Source organism: Hemicordylus capensis, chromosome 6, assembly GCF_027244095.1.
Source record: "Hemicordylus capensis ecotype Gifberg chromosome 6, rHemCap1.1.pri, whole genome shotgun sequence".
Lineage (NCBI taxonomy): Eukaryota > Metazoa > Chordata > Lepidosauria > Squamata > Cordylidae > Hemicordylus > Hemicordylus capensis.
In genome coordinates this window covers 53321176-53348373 of record NC_069662.1, presented here as the reverse complement: position 1 = coordinate 53348373, position 27198 = coordinate 53321176, and the positions used below count along the sequence as shown (strand labels likewise).

Genomic DNA, 27198 nt, shown 5'->3' with positions numbered 1-27198 from the left:
TTAAACTTTTAGAAATGTTAATACAAAAAATGTTCTAAAATAATTGGCTTTCATAATGTTTGCATTTCCTGAAGAGTGTATATTAACTGGTAGCTATAACAAAGCGTTGGTTGGCAACTAAAATAAGTCATTAATACTACCTCTGGTTATGAAGCCCACATGACTTTTGCACAACAGATACATCTACTTGGAGGTCAGGGTGAGGAGAGGAGGCAGCAGCAACAACACATTAATGGGCAGGTGTTTGGCTCTCTGTACATGTGCAAGGGCATAAAGCAAGATCACATACTTGGAGATAAAGCCCTCAGCTGTGTGGTAGATTGTGGCCAGATTGCTCAGAACTTTCCAGGATAGCAATTACTGGGCAAAACAGTGTTTCTCCATAAGATGGTCCAGGTTGTTTGGTTGATTGCCATAAATATTCATAATTTGCCATTATAATAAATACAGTATATGATCCATAATGTTATCACTTCTGACACTTGATTAGAAAGTTCAATATGTTTATCCATGTTTACTGCTTTAATTCTGTGTGTTTGATATAGTCATGAATTTCCCAGTAGGAGATGTGTTGAATTTAACATGTGTATTTAAATCCAGACATAATTTTAAACTAGGTTATTTTCTAAAGCTGATAGTAACTGAATATCTTGTTTTAAAAAATGATTTAATTAAACATTATTTAAATCCCTCTCCTGTCAGTGACTGACCAGGAGAGGAATCTTGGAGTTGTGGTGGACAGCTTCTTGAAAGTGTCGACTCAGTGTGTGGCAGCTGTGAAAAAAGCCTATTCCGTGCTTGGAATCATTATGAAGGGATTTGAAAATAAAACTGCTAATATTGTAATGCCCTTATACAAAACTATGGTGCAAAGTACTGCGTACAGCGTGTTTGGAGTACTGCATACAGTTCTGGTCACCATATCTTAAGAAAGACATTGTAGAACTGGAAAAGGAGAAAGTTGATAGAAATTTTTCTCCCTCTCTCATAACGCTAGAACCAGGGGTCATCCCATGAAACTGATTGCCAAGACATTTAGGATCTACAAAGGGAAATACTTTTTCACACAACGTATAATCAACCTATGGAGTTCTCTGTCACAAGATGTGGTTACAGTCAACAGCCTGGATAGCTTTAAGAGGGATTTAGATAAATTCATGGAGGACAAGATCTGCCAATAGCTACTAGTCTGAAGGCTATAGGCCACCTCCAGCCTCAGAGGCAAAATGCTTCTAAATACCAATTGCAGGGGAGTAACAGTAGGAGAGATGGCATGCCTTCAGCTCTTGCCTGTAAGCTTCCCAGATGCATCTGGTGGTCTCCACTGTGTGAAGCAGGATGCAGGACTAGATAGGGCTTTTCTTCTGTTCTTAAATCATCTAACATTATTCATTTTTTAAAACCTACCCTACTCTTATCAACTCTTAAATCATGCAGTGAGGTCCCCTTCCAATTTTTGTGTTTCTAAGTGTAGGTTTGTGGCAAGCAACTTGCTCTGAGGTGGCATTGGAAACAAAAATACCATGTTGTATGCAGTTGCATAATGAAGTCAAGTGGTCCCTTCTGCCTTTCTGGAATCCTTGGGAAGAGGTGTTTTGCAGCCAGAAGGAGAATGTTTAACTCTGTCCCTTCCACTTACCGTCTTATGAATCCCCTCTCACCCACCTCAAGTTTTCTTTATTTCTGCCAATGAAATGTCATGTAACCACTTGTGGGTCTTTCCTATACAGTTGCTAACTATAACAAGTACATTAAAACCAGCTAAAATGTCACAGAGTAGTGTGCTACCTTCTGTGTTTCCCAGAACTCTATTTGCTCTTGATGGCTGGGCAAAGAGACACCTTTTGGTGTCTCTTTTAGAAGTGGATATTCAATAGGGTGAGAGCAGCTGTCCCTTTTCAGCCTAGCATACCAGTAGCTGTTACTGGTGTCTCTTTTGTGGGTTATTTTTAGATTGTGAGTCCCTTTTCCACGAGGGATCCATTCTCCCACCCCCCATATATTTTGCTATGTAAGCAGCTTTGAATTTTATGTGTGTGAAAAAGCAGTACAGTATATAATAAAAAATACTTAGTAGGGGAAAGTTGCTGTCCCTTTTCTAAGGATGTGCACAAAAAGTGATTCAAATGCTAAATCACAGCACATCCCTTTTTAACATGGAGGGATTACACATCCCCTTCAACATGCAGGATAGCAGGTTCATACATGCTCCTCTGCCGCTTGCCACAACTTCCTTAAGTTGTGTTCTCTCCTGTTCTCTCCCAGCTGCTCCTGCGTGCTGGCGTTGCCTTCATCTATTTACAGACTGGCAACATTGGGGCTTCATAGGCAGATTACTAGAGATGTGAACAAAACAGAGTTTGTGATTCAAGTAGTAGTGTGCATGGTTTTGGTTCGGGGCCATTGGTATGACCGCCGGACCGGTTCAGAAGTCCGGCGGTTCAGGGGGTCGGGGGGCTGTAACTTTAAGCGGGGGGGGGTTGTACTTACCCCCCCGCGCCGCTCTTCCCCCTCCGGCGCTGGTCCGTTCAAATGTCTTCTGGGGGCGGCAGGGTTCCTCCCTGCCGTCCCTGCCCCCGTCGTTGTTAGTTTAGGAGCCAGAGTCTTGGACTGAGCAGAAAACTGGAAGAGAGACAAGCGCTGCAAAGCCTTTTAAAAAGAGACTTGAGGAGGTTAAACGTTTGTAAAAGAGACGAGCGGCTTGCCGAGCGCTAGCGGCGCGCATGCGCCCTGCACGGCGCGCGCGCTCGTCTCTGACGCTGCCGCGCGCGCTACACATACGTATGCGGTGCGGCAGCGTCAGAGACGAGCGCGCGCGCCGTGCAGGGCGCATGCACGCCGCTAGCGCTCGGCAAGCCGCTCGTCTCTTTTACAAACGTTTAACCTCCTCAAGTCTCTTTTTAAAAGGCTTTGCAGCGCTCGTCTCTCTTCCAGTTTTCTGCTCAGTCCAAGACTCTGGCTCCTAAACTAACAACGACGGGGGCAGGGACGGCAGGGAGGAACCCTGCCGCCCCCAGAAGACATTTGAACGGACCAGCGCCGGAGGGGGAAGAGCGGCGCGGGGGGGTAAGTACAACCCCCCCCGCTTAAAGTTACAGCCCCCCCCGTGCCGGTCCGGGGGGGCTCCGGAACATGCACACCCCTAGATTCAAGCTCAAATCGAATAGCAAAATACTCAAATCGATTCAGCCACATTTTTACTGGGTACACTTTGCAACAGAGAATGCAGATTGCAGAGCAGACCATAGCAGTGGGTGAAGTACAAGTTAGTCTCAAGGCTATACATGGAGCTCATCACAGCAATCACCAAGAAATATTATACATATACATAAACACACACACTCACACACACCCCTACACCTGAGCTGCCACTGATTTCTTGTTACATCTCACAAACCACAACTCAAGGAAGACAGGCAGGCATCCAAGTTTTGCCTTTGTCAATCTGAGATCCAGAAAAACCAGATAGTTAATATAGCAGCCATAGCACATCATATTATACTCAGTGCTGAGAAAAGAAAACCACAAAATCATATCTTCCTTCTCTCCTGATATATCTCCTTCAAGGGCACACTAAAAGCTCTTTCTGCCTCCCCTCCCCAGGCCCTTTAAAAACATTTCAAAATTGCCTCCTTTTTGGTTCCCCCTCCTCCACTCAGCCAATGGGGGCACAGTTGTCCATGACACTTGATTTGTATGGTAACAAGCCAACCAAGAAATGAGATTTCAAGCCAATCAGAAGCCAGTGCTAGAAAACCAATTGGCAAGGGGGGAAAGCCCACCAGAATGGCACTTGAATCACTAGAATAATTTGAGCTCGGATTGGGGTTGATTCAGTTTGAACTTGAATCAAGCCCTTTATTCTAAAGGCGATTCAATTTGAGTCTAAATCACTCAAATTGGCCCTATTTGAACTTGAATCGATTTGACTTGAATTGATTTGTGCATCTCTATGAATTACTCCCGTTTTGTCCTGTTATTAACATTTACTTGGTGTACCTACATTTCTGGAGTCTAGAAATGTAAAATCAACCTGGCATCTGAATAGGCTAACATTTCCGTCTCTTCCTGTCATCTTTGTTCTCTGGAAGGAAGCTAATTGAATAGTGCTGCTGAATGTAATCGAATATCTTACCTAAATCAAAACTATTTTATTCACATCCTTTTGTGGAAATCTGACCAGTCCAGCTGTCAGTCTTCATTGGCACGTCTATGCTGAGGGAGCAGATGCAACTGTATCTAATTGAATAAGTTTGGTGACCAGAATTGTTGTCTTTCCTGTCTGATTTGGTATTCTCTTAAATGTTCAGTAAAAACACAAACCAGTAACCATGGAGGGAAGCCAGATGCTATCTGAAATGTGCACCTTTTAATGCATGTGTGAGATGGTGCCTAGACTTCACTTTCCGGTGGTGCAGTCCAATCCATCTGTTTTCCCATTTAGGGATGTTGCTGCCGTGAAATACGACTGTGATGTTGATGTCAGCAACAACTAGCAATACTAGCAACATAGTATTGCTATGCTTTGCTCAGCATTGCCTCCACTGATATGCTTCTCTTTTAAATTCTTAAACAGGTTGTGACTACTTGCAGATTATTGGATGGAATGTCAGTTTCTGCATCACGCAGTTTACAGCATGGGAAATAAATAGATGCTCTAGTAGCAACTGGAAGTAGTAATTCCTTATAAATGGTCTTTTGCTCTGACACTGGTGGCAGGTATTTTAAGTCTGCAGGTATCTTATGGCCAGTCAAATGTGTTTGGCCCTAAGTATCTGCTGTGTAGAAGTAGCTGAACCTTGTCCTAGAAGACCATCAACAAGCATATGCTTTGTGTGTGTCTTCACAGCAAACAAGGCTCTCTTCTCCAGTGTCTTGGGGACAGTTCATACTCTGCAGGCACCATGAGTTGATGTTTTCTGTGATGAATATACGAAGTGGTGACACACACCCACAAACACTCAAGGATACAAGATGTATGTGCAATGGCTTGCTGCAATTGGCCATGGTACCCTGCCACCTTTCCACTTTATAGAAAAAATGAGGAGACACGGATCCAAAGGGCAAAACCATAAACTAAAGAGTAGAAAGACCGTGTAACAAATCTATTTTACATATAAAACATACAAAAATTGTGATACATGTGTATAGAGAAGCAACAAACCCTGAAAAAGTCAAGCTAAACTCGCCATAATATTGGTGGGAATGGAGATATACAAATCCACTGACTGTTAATGACAAGTAAGGGGTTCTTCCAAACAAAATATGTTAATGAGTTATGTCAAAGGTACTGGTGAGTTATTCCAGCTATCGTCCCAAAATTAGTTCATACTTCTTCCCAACACTTGGGTCCTGAGCTAGCTCCCTGGGCAGAACGTAGCTCCTTGGGTGAATGATCTTTATCCTGAAGGTGTTGAACCTGGATGTGCTCTATCCAGAAGATATCCAAAAGGTATTAACAGGTGTCCTAGGCTATATAAACCTGTTTCTTCCTGCAAACGCAGGGCTTCATCAGGAGAAAAAGAGATTTACACTCTTCCAATAGTGCCCCTGCACTACCTGGTGGTTTCCGAATTCAGATATCCTACCGGATACTAACTTTCCACTTTATGTCTGGAGAAACACATTTCTTTTTAAAACATACTTTGGGTTCACCCATCAACCACTGGTATAACTGGTGACATGTAGAATGCATGTTGCCCCTCCCCCCCGGTGTATGCTGAGGTTGGGTGTACTTTTCCTGATCACGGATACGTGAATCCGTGGATAACGAGGTCCACTTGTACTTGATCCTGTTTGGAGAACCAGTTCAGGTTTTTATAGGAATGCACATTATGTACTGTGCAGAGAACCCAGAGCTGTTCTGAAATAAGGGGGACAGATTCAACTCCATGAAGATGTGATACAATGGAAGAAGGAACAGTTCTTCAAATTAGGAATACCTTGGCACAACTGGCAACAATGTCTCTTGTTTTTTGCTCTCTGAACTGAGGCCTCTGCTGAATAACTGCACATGTTTCTTTTTTGCAGCAGACACACACACACACACACACACACACACACACACACAGACAGCCATGAGATTTCTTTTTTAACAGAACATGTGTTCTACTACATCAGGCCAAAGACTGCTCTGGTGCAGCATCCTGTTTCTCACATGGCTAACCAGAAGCTTGTGGGAAGCCCAGAAGCAACACATAGGCAAATGGTTCTCTCCCATAAGCTACAAGAAGGCAAATACCCAACAACTGGTATTCAGAGGCATGTTGTATCTGTACCTGGAGGTAGCATGTTGCCATAATGACTAGTAGCCATTGATAGACTTGTCCTCCATGGCCCTTGTCCAAGGCCCTTTTTAAAGCCATTTAGGCTAGTTGCCATCATCACATCTTGTGGTAGTGGATTCCATATATTAATTATGCTTCGTATGAAGAAGTGCTTCCCTTTTCTCTGTCCTAAGCCTGTTCTAAGTGGTGCAGTGGGGAAATGCTTGACTAATAAGCGGAAGGTTGCCAGTTTGAATCCTTGCTGGTATGTTTCCCAGACTAAGGGAAACACCTATATTGGGCAGCAGCAATATAGGAAGATCATCTCATACCGCACAGGAGGAGGCAATAGTAAACCCCTCCTGTATTCTACCAAAGAAAACCACAGGGCTCTGTGGGCATCAGGAGTCAAAATCGACTTGATGCCACACTTTACTTTTTTAAACCTGTTCTAGTGTTGTTGGAGAAGCAGAAACATTTCTTTCAATATCAGGACTGCACAACTTTGGCCCTCCTGTTGTTTTTGGACAACTCCTCCCATAACACTCTGTCAAAGTGATCAGTAGTCTGGGATTATGGAAGTTGTAGGCCAACATCTAAGAACATAGGAAACTGCCATATACTGAGTCAGACCATTGGTCTATCTAGCTCAGTATTGTCTTCACAGACTGGCAGCGGCTCCTCCAAGGTTGCAGGCAGGAATATCTCTCAGCCCTTTCTTGGAGAATGGTTATGTATGAATGTATGGTTATGTGCAAAAAGACAAGAGTATCTCTTCTAAACAGCAGTGGGACAAATTGTGGAAATGGATGTCGGACGTAACCCCCCCATTACCTGATGTGCCTTGAAATCCCTCACCCCCGAGTTACAGTACTACCTGCATATACTTCAAAACCTTGTGGGTTTCCAAATCCTTGTGTGTAAATCTTTGTAGATATATCATGTACAAACAACCACTTTGTATATAATTGTGCTTTGACAACGTACTGTATGCTTTGGTAGTTTGTTGGTTCAATAAAAAAAATCTTGTCCTATAAAAAATAAAATAAAAAATCTTGTCCTATCTTGGAGAAGCCAGGGAGGGAACTTGAAACCTTCTGCTCTTCCCAGAGCAGCTCTGGGAAGAGAGTGGGACAGACATCTGTATCTGAAAGGAATTTTTCGGGAAGGATTTTTTTCAGGAACATAGGAAGCTGCCATATACTGAGTCAGTCCATAGGTCCATCTAGCTCAGTATTGTCTACTCAGACTGGCAGCGGCTTCTCCAAGGTTGCAGGCAGGAGTCTCAGCCCTATCTTGGAGACACCAGGGAGGGAAATTGGAATTTCAGATAGTCTTCCCAGAGTGGCTCCATCCCCTAAGAGGAATGTTTTACAGTGCTTACACATCAAGTCTCCCATTCATAGGCAACCAGGGCAGAACCTGCTTAGCTAAGGGGACCAGTCATGCTTGCTACCACAAGACCAGCTCTCCTCTCCCCGCAAGAGGGCTGAAGTTGTGTAGCTCTGCTCTTCTACACCGTGCATGATTTTTAATCTTCCCATCATGTCCAGTGTTGTGGGGTTTCTAGAAAAACTTCCAGTGCCCTAAGTGAATTGTGATCTGACTTGGTGTGCTTGATAGTTACAAAACTCAAAAAGTACCTCCTGTCAATTTTATGTGAAAATTTTTTCGAACAGTCACAAGTACTTGAACTGAAATATTTGATTAGGAAAAAAATTGTTTTGCCTTCAGTCTGAGATGGAATAAAGTTTTTTCACTTTGATGCTGCAATTAAAATGAAAAATAATCAGGTGAATATATAGCTTTTGTTTTTGATTTGGATTATTATGTGTATTTTATTCCCCCACCCCACACATTTACAAATCAGTAGGGCTGAGTGTGAGTCTCACAGAGAGATGTATGCATGTACATTCATACATTAGTTATGGTAATAACCTGAAGAAAGTTAATTGCAACTTGGAACCGTCCCAGTTTGCCTGATGTTGTATTAGAATTCATTCATTATGCCACATAGTTTCATACAACTAATTTCATGATTTATGTAATATATTAATTAATTAATGGAGGACAGGTCTATCAGTGGCTGCTAGGTGGCTATAGGCCACCTCTAGCCTCATAGGCAAGGTGTCTCTAAATACCAGTTGCAGGGCAGCAGGCATGCCCTCACCTCTTGCCTGTGGGCTTCTCAGAGGCATCTGGTGGGCCACTGCACGGAAACAGGATGGTGGACTAGATAGGCTTTGGGCCTGATCCAGCAGGGCTGTTCTTATGTTCTTCTATTTTCAGAAATTGATAACCTTCCTTGGAAATGATAGTGGAAGAAGTTCCACCCCTACCACACCTCATTATTATATTCTTCCTTTGTAGCCTTTTTTCTGTACTAAAGCCCTGATGCCTGGAAATGTTAAGCATTGGGCTTGAGCCAGGTGATGGATGAACGTGACTAGGAGGAGGAATGAGCAAGCAAGGTAGGGGTGGGTTGCTTCCTCCTCCTCCTCCTCTTGATCACATTGGACCTTCACCTACCTGAGCCATATAGGAGCATGCAAGGTAGGGTCTACCCTCCCTACCCCCCCCCCGAGACCAGAGGGCATTGCTGGGGGCAGGTGGTGAATCTACCCCCACCCTATACCAATGATGCAGAGGGTGGTCTGGCTCATAAATTGTTGGACTGCTCGTAGAGTAAAAAAAGGGGAGGGGGGTGTCTTTCCTTGAAAGGAAGGTGCTGCAGGAAACACTGCCCCTTTCCTGCATGTTTTCCAACTCTACAAAATCCTTTTTGAGATGTGGAAGCTGGACTATTCCAAGTGTGGCTGTACCATAGATTTGTATAAGGCTGTTACAATTTTGGGGGTTAGTTATAGCTTAATATAATTCTAATAAACATTACAGTTTGTTTATTATTCTAAATTCTGCCCTTGAAAGAATGTCTTTGAAAAGGTTCTGGATCATTTTCTAATTGAAACACTGCGTTCAAAAGGTACATTATTAGGTGCTCCTAAATAAACACAAATGAAAATTGGGGCTTTTCAAGTACATTTGACTCACAAGCTATTGTATGGATTACTTTTGTTGAACTGAACTGAAAATCCACTTCTGAAGTACCCTTTCAATGTAATTATGGTACATAGTGTTATCTGAAACTAGGGAGGCTGGCAGTGGCATTCAGAACCGCTGAGTTCATCCACTTCACAGACCAATTCTCCTCCAGGGGGATTTTGGTAATGTGCTCTTCGTTGCCAGGATCCAAAGAGCTACTTCATCTCATGCAAAGGTTTGTGCTAGCCCAGTAAAATTCTTGCTCTTCAGTTCGTTGAACAATTGACCCCCATGCCATATTACAAATTGCCTTTGAAACTCCCTCAGTTTTAGAAGCAATTTGCCATGCAGCTGCTGTTCAAAGAAAAGCAAGTCAAAACAAGCCCCTTCTGGATCCATGGAATAAGTGTCAGTGGATCTTTGGATCTTGGCCAGTACCTTCTGCAGTGCTATTCTGATTCTAAATAAGCAGCATATTTTAATGCTAAAGAATCTAGATGTGCTCCTGCAGTTCTTAACATTATTAGAAAAGAGTATCTGCTAGTCGTGTGCCATGCTTACATGAAATATTTTACTGAAAATATTTATATTCTACTTTTCTTTAAAATAAACTTAAGACCGCTTCCAGTCAATTTAAAACAAAACCAATTTAAAGCCAAACAATTCACAGAAAGGTTAGAAAGCAAGCATAAAACCATCATATGAGGTCTGGAAGCCACCTAATGGCGCACTGGGGAAATGACTTGACTAGCAAGCCAGAGGTTGCCAGTTCAAATCCCCACTGTTATGTTTCCCAGACTATGGGAAACACCTATATTGGGCAATAGCCATATAGGAAGATGTTGAAAGACATCGTCTCATACTGCACGGGGGATAGCAGTAGTAAACCCCCTCTTTGGTTTTCTACCAAAGAAAATCACAGGGCCATGTGGTTGCCAGGAGTTGACACCGACTCGATGGCACACTTTACCTTTACATGAGGTCAGGAGGATGATGGGAAAGCCCATAAAAATAGCCTTACTTTTATGAGACACCAAAATGTCAAAAGAGGGTGCCAGTCTTATTCCAGATGGGAGTTCCAAAGGGAGGGGACCACCTCAGAAAAGCCCACTCCCCTGTGGCCTCCAAGCTTATCTCAGAAAGAGGTGGCACATGCAGATGGACCCCTCTCTCAGCTCTTGTGGAGTGGGAGATTTCAGGCAGGAGTAGGCGGTAAAAGCATCTGTGCCAATTCCCTAGATAACATTCTACTTCCATTTTTCAAGTCTCATGGGCCCCTTATTTTATGCATATATGTAGACTTTGTGTAAGTATGAGTAGCTTTTCCCCCTGAGTAGGAGATCCTCAGATAGGGTAGTAGGAGTAGGAGATCCTCTCCCTGAGTAGGAGATCCTCAGATAGAACTGCGCATGCTCGAGACAGAACTGGAATCACATGATTTGATTGTAGGCGTGGTTGCCTCCTAGCCCCAGTTCCAGTTCTGTCTCGCTCGGGATAGGACTACTGTAGAGAGAGCTCTGGTCAGTCGTTGTATTGCACTTATTCCTCTTATATTTACTCTAACCTCCTTCACTTTAACTAGTGTGCAAGGGTGGGAAGAGAGCAGGTCTCGTTCAGGACTACAAATTGCGCTCCAAAAAATTTCTTTTTTATTTCAAATTCCGATTGGACCCCAAAACTGTTTTTTCCTTAATTTCGTGGGTTATTGGGCAATGGTATTGGCTCATGCCGAGGAGCTCATGCAGGGCTCATTGTCCGAGAGCACGCAGCTGCTGCAGCACCTGGGCAGTGGCTCTCCACCGACGGCTTCACAGGCCTGCATCTCGCTGCAGCCACCTTGGCCATGGATTTAGTTGACCAAGGATGTACTTGCTCTGTGTACTGGATATTGCTGTTTGAAGATTAATTTTGTGTATTACTTTAGTAGTTAAAATTGCATTCTGAGTATACAGGTGGCCCTCTTTAGCCATGGGGGTTCTGTTCTTGCCAATTTCCATGGATTACAAGACCTTGAGGCAGTAGAAATTGGAGGCTTAAGTTTCTTGGGGCTAAAAAAACAGCTAGAAAAAGGCAGATATAGAAATAAAGTGCCATACCATGCTCTTCCAGTCTCCAACTGTCCAGCAAATGCCCCCCAATTCAGCCGATTTTCCGTGAAAAGTCACAGAAATTTTTGTTTTTGTTTTTTACAAAAGAGCCACAAAATGGTTCCGTTTAGCAAAATGGTGTCCCGAATGACCTTATAGGTCATTTTCAGCCACCTAGGAACCATGGATACATGAAATTTTAAAAAGCATGTAGGTTGGGTCTCCATTGCCCAACCGTGGATATGCGAAAATGTGGGTGCCGAGACTAAGTGTATATTATATTTCTTAAATTTGTACAATGTATATTCATAATTAAGCAGAAATCATGTTGTGCTTCATTCATTTTGGAAATAACTTTGAGGAGCTTGCCATGGAGGTAGATTTTCTCCCTTTGTCAATTACATGTGGTAAACAGGTCAGCTGAGCTGATTGGCTTGCTCTAGGATGGGTAATGATGACTTGCCTGAAATCTTAATTTTCTCTCCGCTTCATTTTTCAGATATAAGGAAATTTATGTAGTAATTATACTCCAGAGACATAGAAGAGAAAGTCAGTTCTTTTTTTTAAAAACTTACTTGTGAGTAATATTCTTTTAAAAAATAACACTGAAAAGTGATACTAATCAACAGGCCATACAACCTGCTAATGGTTCACCATTGATTCCAGACTATTAAACAATGTCACAGTGTGACTTGTTTGTTCTTCCCTGCCAGCTACCTCAGAACTTTCATTCTCTCCCCCCACTGTGGTAAAGCATTTGCTCCCACCCTTGAAAGGAGGGCTATCTGCAAATCCTGGCTTCTTTATTAGTTTACTGAGATGCTAGGTTCTTAAATGGGTTACAGTACAAAAGCAGTATGTACACTTTTTAGTCTAACTGGATTATTGTGGCATACGCTTTCTTAGTCACGAGCTTGCTTCATCAGATGCAAGACTAGGCATAATTGCTGCAGTTATTTAAATCCAGGATGAAACACATTGGAAGTAAAATTTGGGATGACAGTTTTGGAGTTCAGTTCAGTGAACACAGTTCAGATAATCTCACATCAGCAATATGTTTTCCAGTGCTGTGTGCGCCATTTCAGTGAGTCACATGTTTTGGTGGAATAAGCAGAAACAGAATGTGGGGTGGCCTACAATATCAAGGCCCAGTAAACCACCATCTCCCCCCAACACACATACACAGAATGCGGGGAGGGGAGGAGAGAGAGACAGACACCACTGAATGGGCAAGAGACTTGTCTTATCTATAACCTAGTACCTTCCTGTGACGTAGGAATTTACACTGAAGTGAAATAGAAATATGAATTTGCTTCTTTGAATTCACTTTTTCAACATCCAGGCTTTGGAAGGATCTGTAGCCTTTGAGCAAGAACCAGCAAGTATCTATATAATTAATTCTCTTAGCCGGTGAGTGTCCAGGATTTGGCGGCGGAACTCTCGCAACACGCTGCGAGCGTTCCGGCAGAGTGAGGAGGAGAGGGGGAAGAAAGTGCCGGCGGATGGAGGAGGGAGGGAGAGAAAAGTGGCGGTGGGCAGTGCCGGCCCCAAAGCGCGGGGGTGGTGGTGAGAAAAGCGGCCAGCAGTGGGCAGAGTTGGCCCCAAAGCGCCGCACAGATACTCTGTGCAGGAGTCGACTAGTGAGAGTAAAACAGCGTATGGCAATTCAGGATAGGTGATCTGTAGGGGAATATTTGCATGAACAGTAGCCATAAGAAAAGGATATGAAGCTGTGCTGCTCATGGATCACCCTGTTATACCCCAAATACCAGAAGGCTTCCACAGTACTCCCCCACCCCCCCGCCCTCCTCTACCATTCCTCCCAACACATACAACTTTGGAGATTGTGCTGGGCACAGCCCACACATTTTCCCAAGGCTGTGTATCATAAGTGCTAGGAACTTTGTTGCTTCTAAAAATGAAAGCTAATTTTTCTAGGAATGCAAGATTCTACAGTTCATTTAAACATAATTCCATAGATGATGGAATGTTTAAATGAGTCAATAAAGTACAGGAGTGTTCAAAGTGCGCATTTAAGCTCTTTGGGTCTATTAACCTCCCTCCAACTTGGTGTGTGAAGAATCAGAAGCTTGCCCACTAAACATGCTCAGTTTGCCTGCTTGCTTTGAGAGAAATTCCCTTGAAGTAATGCAGCCAGTCTGCTTTGAAGATGTGGTACTGTGTCTTTGGCTAGCATTAAGCTGTTTGTATAGCTCTGTTGGACAATTTATGTTGTTGAGTGACTTGATATCTGTCAGTACATGATCTCAGGACTGACTTAATGTCCAATAAAACCAGCAGTGGAAATGGTTATAAAATATGATAGCTTGTATGACATCAGTAGCAAGGCAGAACCGAAGCTAGAGGCTAGGGATATGGTTATTTGAAGGAACTAGAACCATCCTGAACATTTCTAGGTGCCCCATCCTCAAAGCAGTTTTGGCTCCAATAACAATGCCTACAGATTCTTTGCTATCTACTATGGTTCCATCTGAGAAAAACCAAAAATAAAAAAATCCCTGTAGTGTAGAGCAGACACCAAAATATAGCACGATTAAGGTGAGGGTGTTCTGTATGGCAAGGAAACTCTTTTTAGCAGTAAATTGTATGGAATTGTTTGTGCCCCATTGGAAAAATTAATGTATGTTTCTTTTCTTGCAGGGTAATCACTTTGATCAATATGAAGAAGGCCACTTGGAGATTGAGCAGGCGTCCTTAGACAAGCCTATAGAATCGGTAAGAAATCACTTGTCATTCTCAGGCCCCAAGTAGGCCAGGTGGACTCACCTGTTCTTTGATGTGAGTGCAGCACCACTAGTCAAATTCATATCTTATTGTAGGTAAAGCAGTGCAGGAGTGTGTCTAACATATTTGCATGCCTTGCATTGATGTTAAAGTGAGGGTCATCAGTAATCTTCCTGACTTAAGAAGCTTTTTTTTAAAGGCTATAACTCACCTTTAATAAATTAAGCCCCTAACACACAATAAATCTTTTGTAGAATCTCTTTGCTAAATATTGAAAACCCTTTTAAAAACTTTTGATTTATGGACTTAATTTCCATTTAGGGATGAAATGTATTTGAATAGTTCAAATTTTCCTTGACATGGGGAAGGAGAATGGAGAACAAAAATACATAGCAGCATTAAGGAAAACACAGTCTAAATAGATAGCAGTCATGATACATTTTTAAAAAGCTGCTTGTGGTAGTAATGCAATATAAAAACACTGGTACATTTCTCTATACTTGTACCTGAAATTATTGATGATAGGCTGCAAATGGGAAAGGGAAGAGCTGGGGGATGGGGATTACTTGCTTTTCATCTTAAGTATCTCAGGGTGTTTGAACTCTCTCCCTATGCCACATCTGTGCCCACCCAGCTGACATGTGATAGTTGTAGCTTTACTGCTGAAACACCTCTTTGAGATTCAGCATTTAAGATTTGCCTTGTGATCTCATTGGAGCAGCAGTTAAAAAATAAATAAATGAGATGGGTACATAATAAGGTTTATGGTATTGTCTGTAGAAATGGGGGGTGGGGGAAAGCAGCATTTTCAGGGCTGGATTAAAGGATATATCCTAACCCCAAATCACAGGGAGTGTCCAGCTCCATTCCTTGAATTGTATGTCATGTTCCTACCCTTGGCCTGCATTCTTGAGGGGACCATAAAGATCTTTTGCCTTTCTATTCTCTTCAAATATACAGCCTCTCCCCACCCCCCTCCAAAACTGCGGCAATTATCATTGCCTTTGCAGTTTTACAGTTGTTCACTGTGACCATAGTAATGACAACAGTATTTCCTGTAAGAGGGATTTCCAGATTTTGTTGACTACAACTCCCAGCATCCCAAGCTGCAGTCCTTTGGTTGAGGATTATGGGAGTTGTAGGCAACATCTGGGAATCCGTGTTACAGGGAACACTGCATGGCATGAGTCATATTGCAAGCAAGCATGGCAGCTGGGGCTGATACACTGTTGGTCACCATGAACAGCGTGTGGTAGCAATTTAGGTGTTAGGGAAGCCCTTGCTTAACTTTGATCCTGAGCTAATCCTACACCAAGAGACTACACATAGGAGAACCATGTGTTGTACAGTCTGACATATTTTTAGGGCCAGATGCAGGCAACTCTATTGGATCCTATAACCCTTCTTAAGAGTTTTAGGATATGAGGATCCCTGAAGGTGGTACTCTCCTTCTATACTCTTCACTGGTGCAAAGTTTGCACAAGTTTGTCCAGAAGCTCTTCTTTTGCGTTCAGATGCAAGAGCATGTGGCCTTTGTCTGGTAATTATGTCAAAATGACAAAGCAACTTGGGGTTGCATCACTACCAGTGGTTCTGCCCCCCCCCCCGCCCCTTTTCTCCTTGGGATTAGCACTACTTGGAACACAGTGCTCTTGGGCAGGGAAATACATGTTCTTATTTGGCTTGCTCTTTACACAGGGTCACTCTTGGGCCATTAGCCCACACAGCTCTGGCCCAACTCCATATCAAACTCAGCTGTGAAGTTAATCCAGCCTTGTTAATGCTTTGCCTAAAGTCTGTAGATTGTTTAGAGTCCCATTGTGTTCATGAGTACTGTTTTAAACACCTGTAGCATTAGGAAAGAATCAATATATATATATATATATATTTGCTTTCCTGTGTAGTAGGTTGGTGTTTGTGTGTGTGTGTTTGTGTGCGTGTTGAGATGTTCACAGAAATTTACACAACTTGGGGTGTTCGACATTTTTTCTTCCACAGCAGTTGGCCCAAATTAGCTAAGCAGCCATGACCTGGTTTGTATTTGCACGGTCTGCATTTTTAATTTCTTTTCTAGGGTTTCCTCTCTCCTCCTCCTCTCTCCCTCTCTTCCCCCCTCCCATTTCTCTTATTTCTCTTCTTCTGGTCCAGTGAACACTGCATTCAGTATCTGTCTTAATGTGCTGGCATGATGCTAGAATTAGGCATGGCGGTCATTGATGACACATGAAATAATGCTGCAGAGGGGGCAGGAAGGGTGGTGGTAATGCAGCTGCATTTGATTCTGTTGAAGTATTCAGCCTTGTTTGCTATATCCATCCCTCAATTGAAATGCCAAGCCAGCTTCCATGCAAATGTCATATGGAATAGCTAGCATCGCAGCAGTATTGTGTGCTGTGCTTGGAGACATTAGTATAAGCGAAATGACTCTGATTCCCAGCTTTACATGGCCACAGGACTCCCATTACTTCCTGTGGCAGAAGGGGCCCTCTGAGTGCATGAGGCTCTGTCCCTTTCCATAGATGATAACCAGAAAGCTCCACATGCCCCCACAAGGCTGCCACATTCAGTGCAATTGATGTGTACAGCTGCTGTGGAAAAAGTCCAAATGCCTAGGTTTTGGATCATGGCTCACAGGAGACTGAAATAACACTTCTGCCCTGGTGTGTGAAATAGACCAAATATCTTAATTTTATAAGCTGCATGCCAGAAGTTTAAAAAACATTTTCTGAATTCAAAACTCTGCTGCCAATGAGTGGAAACTTTTAAACCACCATGTAGTCTGCTCACCTTTCAGTGTGCAAAATGCTTTAGTCTTGATGACCTTTGTGCACAAACCTGGAGGTTTTGTTCTCATGAAAGTCCCACTGAGCCCATCAGATGGACTGCAGTTTAAATCTCATGTTCAGTTCCCACCTGAAATCATGGGACCACACAAACGGCTTAGTTCAGTCATGAGTTTTTGTATCTCCTGCTCATAACTGGGAAATCAGAGGTAATGAAATTGCCTTTTAAAATGTTGCATCACCTGTTGCTGGGAGCAAGACTTTTTGCCCAATGTCATAGAATGGTGTAGACTGGGTGTGATGGAGGAAAAGAGGAGCTAGAATTGTAGAGCGGGTAATCTTAAATTAAAAAATTCCCTAGTCTACCTGGTGAAACAAACACAAGTCTCTTTAAAAGACCTTAAGGTAAATTTTTGAATGTTGCAAAAGGGAAGTAATAAAATATGTAATCAATTTAGAGGGCAGCCATTTTGTCTGTTTAAAAAAACAAATCTCCCAGTCCTATATTGCTATCTAGGAAGCTATGCCTGAAAATTTAAGGCTTACATTATTGTAAGGCACATTGAACACACATGATTTCTTCTCTTTTAAAAAAATAATCAAGATAGACCAATGAACTGGGAAGTTCTAGCCTCTCAAAGTACTGATTAGCTAGGTGTGCTTATCAAATAAATTGACTCTCAGCTGCTCTGGACAATGTTTGATGGAGTTTTTCTTTTCCAGCATGACTGAAACAGTTGTGAACATACATCAGGAGAAACTGCAACATTTTCAAAGGCTTAGTTTTAGAATATGCTGTGCTTGCAGTAATAAAGTTTACCCATATGTTGCAACTGTGAAATTAAAGAACATGATGCTTAAAGCAATTTTGCTCACCTTCAGGAAGCAATTAAGCACAAAATGTTGCCTTTTATTGTTATGTTGAAAATTGATTTTTTTTCTTTCCAGCAGCAAATAAAACCCAGTTTTCAGCTGGAAATATAAAGTGGATTTACCATAAGGGCTTAACAGTAGTAAGTAAAGCCTTCTAAAACATAAGTGGATTTAAGTTTCTAAAAAGCTGTTGAGAGCTTTTGGATCTGGAAGCTATTTAAAGCCCAAGGGGAAACACAGATAAGTCCTGGAAATCTCTCTGGGGAATGGCTTTGCTTGGAAACACAGCTGAATTCACATGCGGCTCTGCAGCATTATCTATTGAGGGGATGCTGACTTGTATTGCTACAACATGGAACTTCATAGTGGCTTGTAAAGCTTGGTTTGGGAGTCTACAGATCATTGCATTGGCTAAGAATATGGTGGAGTATAGATCATTCTTTAGCAACTGGTGGTCAGAACAGGAGAGGTAAACGTACTATCCCCAACTAGAAGACGCAGTTCCTCCCTAGTGCTGTGCCTCTAGTCAGGCTTGTGTGTACCCTGTCACATTATAATAAGTCCCTCCTACTTCTAGCAGGAAGTCCCATCTTCTTGTGTTTGTGTGTGATGCACCTAAATCCACAACATTGATTGTAGTCTGAAGCAGGGTGGATTTGATTTAAATCACGATTTAAATCATGATTTAAATCACTAGCAGGGTGGATAAAATAAAAAAAATCCGATTTAAATTAAAAAAACCCGATTTAAATAAAAAAATACGATTTTTTTGATTTAAATCGGATTTTTTTATTTAAATCGGATTTTTTTTATTTTTATCCACCCTGCTAGTGATTTAAATTGTGATTTAAATCAGTTTGATTTAAATCAAATCCACCCTGGTCTGAAGTTCAAAAAACAAACTAGGACTGCATTTCAGGTGACTTGGACAGATTCCTCAGGAGCCACCCAAAATAACTTGGAGAGGCCTTGCACTGGTGACTCTTATGCCAAAAGATCTCTCTTCCAACAGCTATTTCACAAGAAGTGTGAATCCCTCCATATTGGGATTTGCTTATGAGAATTTTGGGGTTTCTAGGATGTTAGCTTACCTTCAGATTTTCTGACTTGGGCATGTCATTTCATTCGCTATAGATAAAATGTTTTGACTTAGCTCAAGAGGTTAGTTGTGAGGTTTAATTAAACAAAAACATTAGAGATATCTGCATATTTAAAGAGCTGGAAAGAACCAATAATTACAATCTTAGAACATGAACTTTCCATCATGAACTAGGGGCCATCATGAGCTAGGGATATTGGGGCAGAGTGTTGGATCTTGTTCTTGACAAGCCAAGAATGTAGCAGTTTCCTTCTTTTGCTTGGAGCAAGCCTGACATGGAAATGTTTTGGAGGTAAGGTAGAACCACATGCCTGCTCTGGCTTACTGTTGTTTAAGAGGTTACCTTGCTGCTCCTGTTGATTCTCTGCAACCTCCTCTTTTAAGTCACAGCTGGTTGCTGAAACAAGGCCTGAATTCCTGCTTGACCTCTCTCAGGATCTGCTAGCTCCAGTCCTGATGGGGAACAGCTGCAGAGATATTGCAGGGATCTGTGCAGTTCCTGTTGGAGACAGGGCCAATCAGGGCAGGGGACAATAGTGTTCTCTGTAATTTTACTTCCCCTGGAGACAGAAAGGAGACAAATTGCTTGAGAAATTCCTAACACCCTTGCAGAAAATTGGGGCTGTTAGCCTGCCTTTCTTCCCTGTGCTGTATCTCAAGCTGTTTGAGTAGGTGTGGCCTGTCTTAGCATATCTGCTGCTGTGCCAATATGCCATAAGAGGTGTAGTGGAGAAAACTTGTTGAAATTTTGGCCTTATCTACAAACTCTATATTGGCCTTAAACCAACTTTCAGTTTTCTGTACAATTTCACTAGTTTGATGATAGCAATATATACTAGGAGAGAAAGGGCTGTAGTGAGCCCAGAATACTTGGACAAAAAGTGCCTCTCTTTTGTGTGTGTGCACGCCACCAAGGTAAAACACCCTTTCACCATTTCACACTGGAAGGCTGTCTTACACCGGCTAACTAAAGCTCTCTTGTTCCATCCTCTTCCCTCTATCCTTCCAACAAAGATGCCACTGTGCATATTATTATGTATCCAGTGAGCTTTGAGTCTTGTAGACAAGCTGATGCAAAGTTAGTTCATTTAGGGCGGGGGCGGGGGGGGTCAGCTATTGCTACCGAGCCTTGGGTTTTGTCACATTGCATCTCTGTACCGATCTGTGGACTCCCCTGGTTCCAAAGTGTGTAACTTGACACAGCTGCCAATTTGACATTTAGCAGCAACCCATATGTGGCTGAGCACTATAAATACTGTGCTTTCTAGAGACACTGAATGGTGTAGCACTACTCTTGGGCTTTTCTCTCTTACCTTCATTGTGTCATCCACAGTAAGCTCTAGGTTTTTGTTTGGGGGAATCTTTTTCCCCTCTTCCCTCTGCAGCCTCTTGTTTTGCATGGGATCACCCTCGGTAGCACCCAGTCTTCCTGCTTATGGATTACTTGATGCACAGTCAGCATCCCTTATGGAGCCACTCAAGAGACAACTGCAATACTTCTTTGTTTTTGGGTGGGGGCCTTGTTGGACCAATTTAATCTGGACTGCATTCACGTGCCATCTTCTCTTGTCTCTAATGCCAAACTGTATTCAGTTTGTCAATACTCGCCACTGCCTTAAGGAAGTATAATTGAGCAGCCATACATCCAGGTTTTTCTTTAGAAACGATTGTACCTTGCTTTGCTCTGAATACCCATTTTACTCAATGAAAGGTTTTGTGTGAAACCTGAAAGCTTGTGCACCACTTTAAAACTACTGGTTAATTCCGTTAAAGACACATCCCTGATTCTTACTGATTGGCACCTGATTTACCTCTCCAGCAAATCAGAGTGGGTGTGTAAAAGGCAGAAGACCCTCCATACATGTTAAGAGGAAGTTGCCTTCAGAAAGTTCCCACAGGCAGTGGCATTGATGGGGGGGATGGTAGAGGAGGGAATGATGGCAGTGCGGGGGGGGTACCTTTTGCTACTTCAGTGCCCCATACCTTGTGCATGTGACATTACCTGGAAGAAAAGATCACCTCACCTTTGGCGCCTGGGATGCTGCAGCCTAGAACCTGTTGCTTTAACTTTTATGTTGAAGCACACACAGCCTCTTGAGTGGCTTGGTAAGTGCAGTGCTAATGTGTATAACCACCCTCCGTTTTTCTTTCCCCATGCCCCCCCTCTAACATATTTTTTCTCCCTCACCCTTTCACTGTGTCAGTCACAGCGCTCTTAAAACTCCTAGCTGGTCTTGTATTTATTTTATGCTTCCACTCTTCTTTAATAAGTACATTACTTGCAACCAGTGAATTGAAAAAAGCAAACAAATTAAAAAAACAAATTACCATTAGTTGGTTGGACAGTTTCTTACTTTGTGTTACATTTAACTGTTCTTTTGACAGCCCAGTTTTTAAAGCCAGGTTCGTATGGAAATGCTTTCACTCCACCTGCACCGCTTTTGGAAATAGCATAACGGCTTCATTTGTCTGTTTCTTTTTAGTGCATTCATAACACAACACAGTTAGCAAAATGTCTCATCTGAGCAGTCACTGTTTCCTTTTGCAGGAGTGGGGGTACAAATGCAGCTTTTTTGGTCAGCATTCCTTGTCAGCCAGATTCTTGACAATTTATTAACAGCTTGTCCAAAGGCTGCTGTGTTTTGCAATATTAAGAGCTGTGACAAGTACAAAGAGAAATAGAATAATGGCAAATTGAATAATCGCAAGCTTCCTGTTAAACATTACCTCACTAAAATGCGCACACACCACTCTTATGCTTACATATGAGGGTATCTTATGCTGCATCAGATCATTGATCCATTTAGACCAATACTGGCTACTCAGAGTTGCAGCAGCTCTCAGGCAGTCAAGCTTTCCTGTCCTGGCTGCTGAACCCTGGGAACACACACATGTAACGCACATGCTTTTACAATTGAGTTGTGACCCTGATCTTAGGGGTATCTGTGGTTTACTCTCAAATCGAATAACTCACAGTTGAAAACATTGACACCTGCATAAAACTGGATTTTCTAGCATTTTTATTTGTGAGTTTGCCACCTCCTGCCCTCTGTTGGAAAGCTGACAAATTGGGAGTTTAGCTCTTGGACACTTCATTCTTTGAAGCAAAGGGGGGAGGGGTTCTTTCTCTTTCAGAGAAGGCATGTGCCATTGTGCTCTGCAAGTTTTAAAAGAGTGGCAATAAAGCAACCAAAAAGAAAGGTCCTGTGTATACACTGAAGTGATTGGGGGCACTGAAGAAATAGTTGGTGGCAGTTAACAGGTAAGTTGCCAGTTGGTGCTGCAAATTAATAGTAAGTCCAGAGCCCACTTTCAGCCATTAGGAAAGCCAAACTCTTTCTTAAAGCTTGATGCTTACTTGAAACAGTTCTTCATAAATGTTTAACAGGAGGGATCTCCAGACTACAACCAACATAAATGAATAAGATACAAAAATATCTTATTCATCATTAGTATCACAGCACTGATGCCATATTTTGAGAGAGAGAGAGAAGAAGAAACTTTATTTGAAACATCTGTATTCTGTCTTTCTGCCTGAAAGCAGATGTCTGAGGCAACTGACAGTAAGAAAAAATTAATATACAATAAGCATAATTGGATTTTTTTAAAAGGTGGTGACTGATAAAAGCTATTGTGGGGATGATGATATAAGATGTCCAGTCCTCTGGCTGAGATGTTTCACGACTAATATCAGTTTCCCATTTTTTAGCCTTAGTATTGCTATTATAGTATTATCTTTTCCTGTATTAATATTCTTTTAGGAAAGCCAAACTTGCCATGTCCTCCCATTCTCTCCCCCCCACTTCTTTCATTATTCTAATTAAATATACTATTTAAAAAGAAACTAATCCATATAACAGTTGAATAATGCATTTAGGAAACTGATTTTGTATTTAGTTGCTGATAGATCTGTGTGTTCTGCAGAAAGCCAATTTCTACATGGCTGCAAAGGACAACCTAAATGAAATGAGGCCATGTTATTGCTTCTTATGTGGCAAGATACATGTGTGGATGCAGTTTGGTTCAGCATCCTTAGAGATGGTACTAGCTTATTCAAGTTAAGGTTGCCTGCCCAAATGATTCAGGAAATGACCCAGGAAAGGAAGCCTTTGTAGAAGAGACAGGATTTAAACAAAAATCCATGGCCTGCATAAATGAAATTTGAAGTTGAGATGTGAACTGCAACCCAAACTAGGTTATAGGAAGCAAGCATTGACCAAGCATTTTTCTATTCACAGCTTGCATCTCCAGCATCCCCCTCCAACCTGATACATGTTTAACACAAGCTTAGTACTTCACAGAACTAATAGACAGACAGACACACAGACAGACAGACACACACACACACACACACACACATGGCCTGTAGTAGTGCAGTTTGTTGCAATGCAGGCCTCCCACTTTGGCACTTGGCTGTAATTAAAAATGACAAGCATGCATTTAGTTTTACTGTAGTAAAATAAAAAATTCAATTTAAAATTTCCAGACGTCACAAAAGGCTTTTGGTAAGCACAGAAAGAGCTGTCCCTCACACAGATGTAAAAACCGATTTGCATCTAGTTGGTGCTTTTTCTTTTCTCTCTCCCCGCTTGGGGTAAAAGCTGTGTAGGCCATATTTGGGCTGGGGCTTGGCTCCAGAAAGTATGAAGCAGGATACTGACAGGTGTCTTCTAATTAAAAAGGCAAGTCTCCAAAGCTTTTATCACCCTTTCCCCAAAGGTGTCTAGGACCAAATTCAGTGCATAAATCTGACTTTGGGAGCTTGGACTTTGAGAGTGGAACAACATTATTTCAGGATGTGGATATTCCCAGCTCCATGTTTCCTGAAATGATGGAAATTTGGAAGGGGGGCACTTACAGAGAAGGAAGAAGTGGGTGAGGGGAGGTGGAGACTAATCCTGCTCTTACAAATATCCTTTCCATCCCACTCAAGCCACTTCTGCCTCAGCTGGGCTTGCTTCTAATTTAGGAGACTACCAGTTTGGGTGCATGGGTGGAATAAGTTGAAAAAACTGGGGAATTTGCAGGGAACATCTGGTAGGCAAGGGAAGGGTTAAACATTCTCTCCCACCAACTCTCATCTGCAAGCCTTTCTCTATCCCCTGCATTAGCAATAAATGGGAAACTTTGGATTGGGAACTTGGGAACTTTTAGTTCAATCCTAATATGTGTACCTAGAATATGTGATTTCCCCCATCCCATCATGCTTGTGGGCCAGTTGGAGATGAATGGCTCTGAACATGTACAGAGTGCAATTTTTTCATAACTGAGCTGCCAAAACAATCCCCAAATGTTTCCACAGTTAATAGTAGGGCTTCTAGGCATGTCTGAGCCACAGTTGTTTACAAATGCAGCATTTAACCATAGTGGGAAACTTTTATTCTTTAACACTCATGCAAAAGCTGACACTGAATTGCTGCATCACTTCCCCTCCACTTACATTAATTTCAATCCATTTTGATTTTCCTTTTGAAAGATGAGACATTATGCTTGTTGTGTTTTCTCCCTACATGCACTAATGGTTCCTTGCTGTTTTAACCTGTTGCTAGGCCTGTTCCATTCTAACATCTTAGTACTTCTGTTATATGTGAAATGCATCACCCAGTCTGTGCTTGAGCTCATTTTACTTTATATTTTTATTCCTTTTAATTGGTTAACATTTTAAATTCATTTTGTATTTTTACTAACCTCACTGTATTTTTTCAATTTAAAAATTGGCTGCATGCTAGTTTATATATATATAATATATATATATTTGTATTTTTTCTTTTTTTCCAAAAACAAAAACCCAATCAAGTTTAGCCTGGATTTTGCTCTGATTGTGTTTTGGTTTCTAGTGGTGGGGGCAAGTCTGACACTTAACAACTTAACTCAGTCTTCTCTAAGTCTGACACATAAACAAGTAAAAATAAAATAGACTAAACACATTAGTTTTTCTTTGCACAAATCAAATGGTGCTCTCTAGGTGATGGATATGATTGTATTACTAGCTTGATTTTGTGCTTTTTAAATGTCAATTTTTTATTTTATTTTCTCCCACATTGCTTTTTTCCCTGTTATGCACAAAAGTTGCCCAGCACACCATCAGAAAGTGTGATGATCCTCCCTGAAACCCTGTTCCTGTGGAAAAATCTTGCCAGAAGGTGTTTTGGTTTTTTTGTTTTCTTTTTAAATATTATATAAATATCTTTTCCCTTTTACTGGGCATATATTGCCTATAAGTAGTTTTTCTATTTCTTTTGCATGCATATATGTAGAAAATTCTCTTGTTCATCATATGCTTAAATGTCTGTGGAGGAGTAGAATATATTATTGGAATATTTTTGGTTTGTTTCTCTGTTCTGTCTGTCAGGATAATATTGGACATCGCTTGCTACAGAAGCATGGCTGGAAGCTGGGCCAGGGCTTGGGGAAGTCTCTTCAGGGTAAGTAAGAAATTCAGCCACAAAAATACTGATTTTACTTTTGCATTACATTTCTAGATAAGATTCCTTCCCTTCCCCTCCGCCCTCCTATTGTACCCATTAAGTTTTACATTTATCATATTGCACTCGGTCTCTGTTCATAGACACAGGTCCAGCATGAGGTCTGTGGTGTGAAATGTGCCAGGTCTTATTTAAGACACTCTGGACACTAGTTTTCAACACAAGATAGAGAGTAGAGGTGAAGCTGATGTACAGTAGGGATCTACTGTGCTGCCCTGTTGTTGACACCAGATGCTTGACCACAGTACCACTAGGGTTCTGGTTTGCAGATTAAAGTACAGGCAAAAACAGATGGGTAGAAGACACAAGCTATCTCAACTAGTCTGAAAACTAGTCTGAGAATGGTCCCTTTGCCTTGGAGATACCACTCTGAACAATATGCTTTAAAACTTTTAAGATAACCTAGTGAGTGTAACAGTCTTCTGATGTAACTTGGTTAGTTACTGATAATTGCCTCTTAAGAAGTGAAAAAGCTTGATTAGACTAATATGAAGAACTTATGGATCAAGGAAAGTTTTTGAATTATCTGCTTTTCCAGTTGTGCCGTATGAATTTTGATTCTTTCTTCCCTTTCATCTGGATGTATTTTATGTACATTTGGTATGAATCTTACTGTACTGTATTTGAGTAATGTGACATTGTGTTTGGGTAACCAAGTTCTTAGCTGATTGACCCAAAGCAAGTGAGCTGCAAACAGCAGGAAGATCAAGGGACAAGGTTTTTCTGAAAATAGTCTGCAGATCTTGGAACCTAAGAGTGTTTGTTGTCCGATCCCTGTTCATGGAGGACCAGTCTGTCGATGGTTACTAGTCATTGCTTTATGCTGCCTCCAGGTTCTGAATACCAGCTGTAGGGTTGCATGGTGGGAGAAGGGGTATGCTTTTATCTCCTGCTGTGAGCTTTCTGGGGGCATCTAGTTGGCTACTGAAGGAAACAGGATGCTGGACTAGATAGGCCTTTGTTCTGATCCCACAGAGCTGTTATGTTCACTGTGCCATTTAGTTCAATGCTCTGACTGTCATCCAGCATGGGTTCCGTAGTAGTAACCGGCATGATGGAGTATTACTCAAGCTCCTAAAAGGTTTGTTCATTGCCTTGCTGGTGAGTGGCCAGCAATCGCTTGTATAAAACAAACTGTAGGGGACAGTTACTCCTCTGTGACTTGACCCTTTGATGAAAAGCGGTATTCCAAGTGGAATATGTGAGCAGTCCAAAAGAAATAGTGAGTGCTCTCTTACACTGGTTTTCTGTAAACCAAAGCATGTTTGCAGCAGTAAGGAGGTACCCTAATGAATCTAAGTTGTGGGGGTGGTTCAGAATGCTGCTAGAAATGCAAAAAGGCTTGTTTTGGCAAACAGTCTATTGAGGACAAACACAAGGACTTGCAAGTGCATTTTGATGATGTGTGTGACTGAAGGCTTCCTTTTCAGATGAATGTGCATATGCACACTTTATGCTTCCTAAGTAGAGTTTAAAAGACACTGTAACATGGCAGATGAGATGGACACAGTGTTATTTGGGGTCGGTGGGGTCCCAGTGGACTGATGCTTGGAGGACTGACATTCTGGGTTCTGTGAGGAGTGGCTCTGTTTTCAAGAGAGGCAGATTTTGACATCTGTGGGATTCCTGGCTTAATAAGAACATGCGAACAGCCCTACTGGATCAGACAGAAGGCCCATCTAGTCCAGCACCCTTTTTCACACAGTGGCCTACCAGATGCCTCTGGGGAGCCCACAGGCAAGAGGTATGTGCATGCCCACTCTCCTGCTGTTGCTCCCTTGCGACTGGTATTGAGAGGCATCGTGCCTCTGAGGCTGG

At 42.0% G+C, this 27198-nt stretch overlaps 1 protein-coding gene across 7 annotated transcripts in view; it reads left to right on the top strand.

Annotated features, from left to right (window-relative positions):
* The window catches only part of GPATCH8 (G-patch domain containing 8), a 118849-nt gene that overhangs the window by 20400 nt on the left and 71251 nt on the right, over positions 1–27198 (top strand). For 2 of the 7 annotated variants that reach the window (XM_053260852.1, XM_053260856.1), the window contains exons 1-3: positions 14064–14131; positions 17872–17936; positions 25248–25320. Coding sequence is in view for 2 of the 7 variants with exons in the window: in XM_053260851.1 (XP_053116826.1) it covers positions 14057–14131; positions 25248–25320 (148 nt within the window). In the remaining 5 variants the exon portion in view is untranslated. Of the gene's footprint in view, positions 1–14056; positions 14132–17871; positions 17937–24759; positions 25039–25247; positions 25321–27198 lie in introns of those variants that run through there. The other 5 variants (XM_053260851.1, XM_053260850.1, XM_053260853.1 and 2 more) reach the window with 3 other exon arrangements.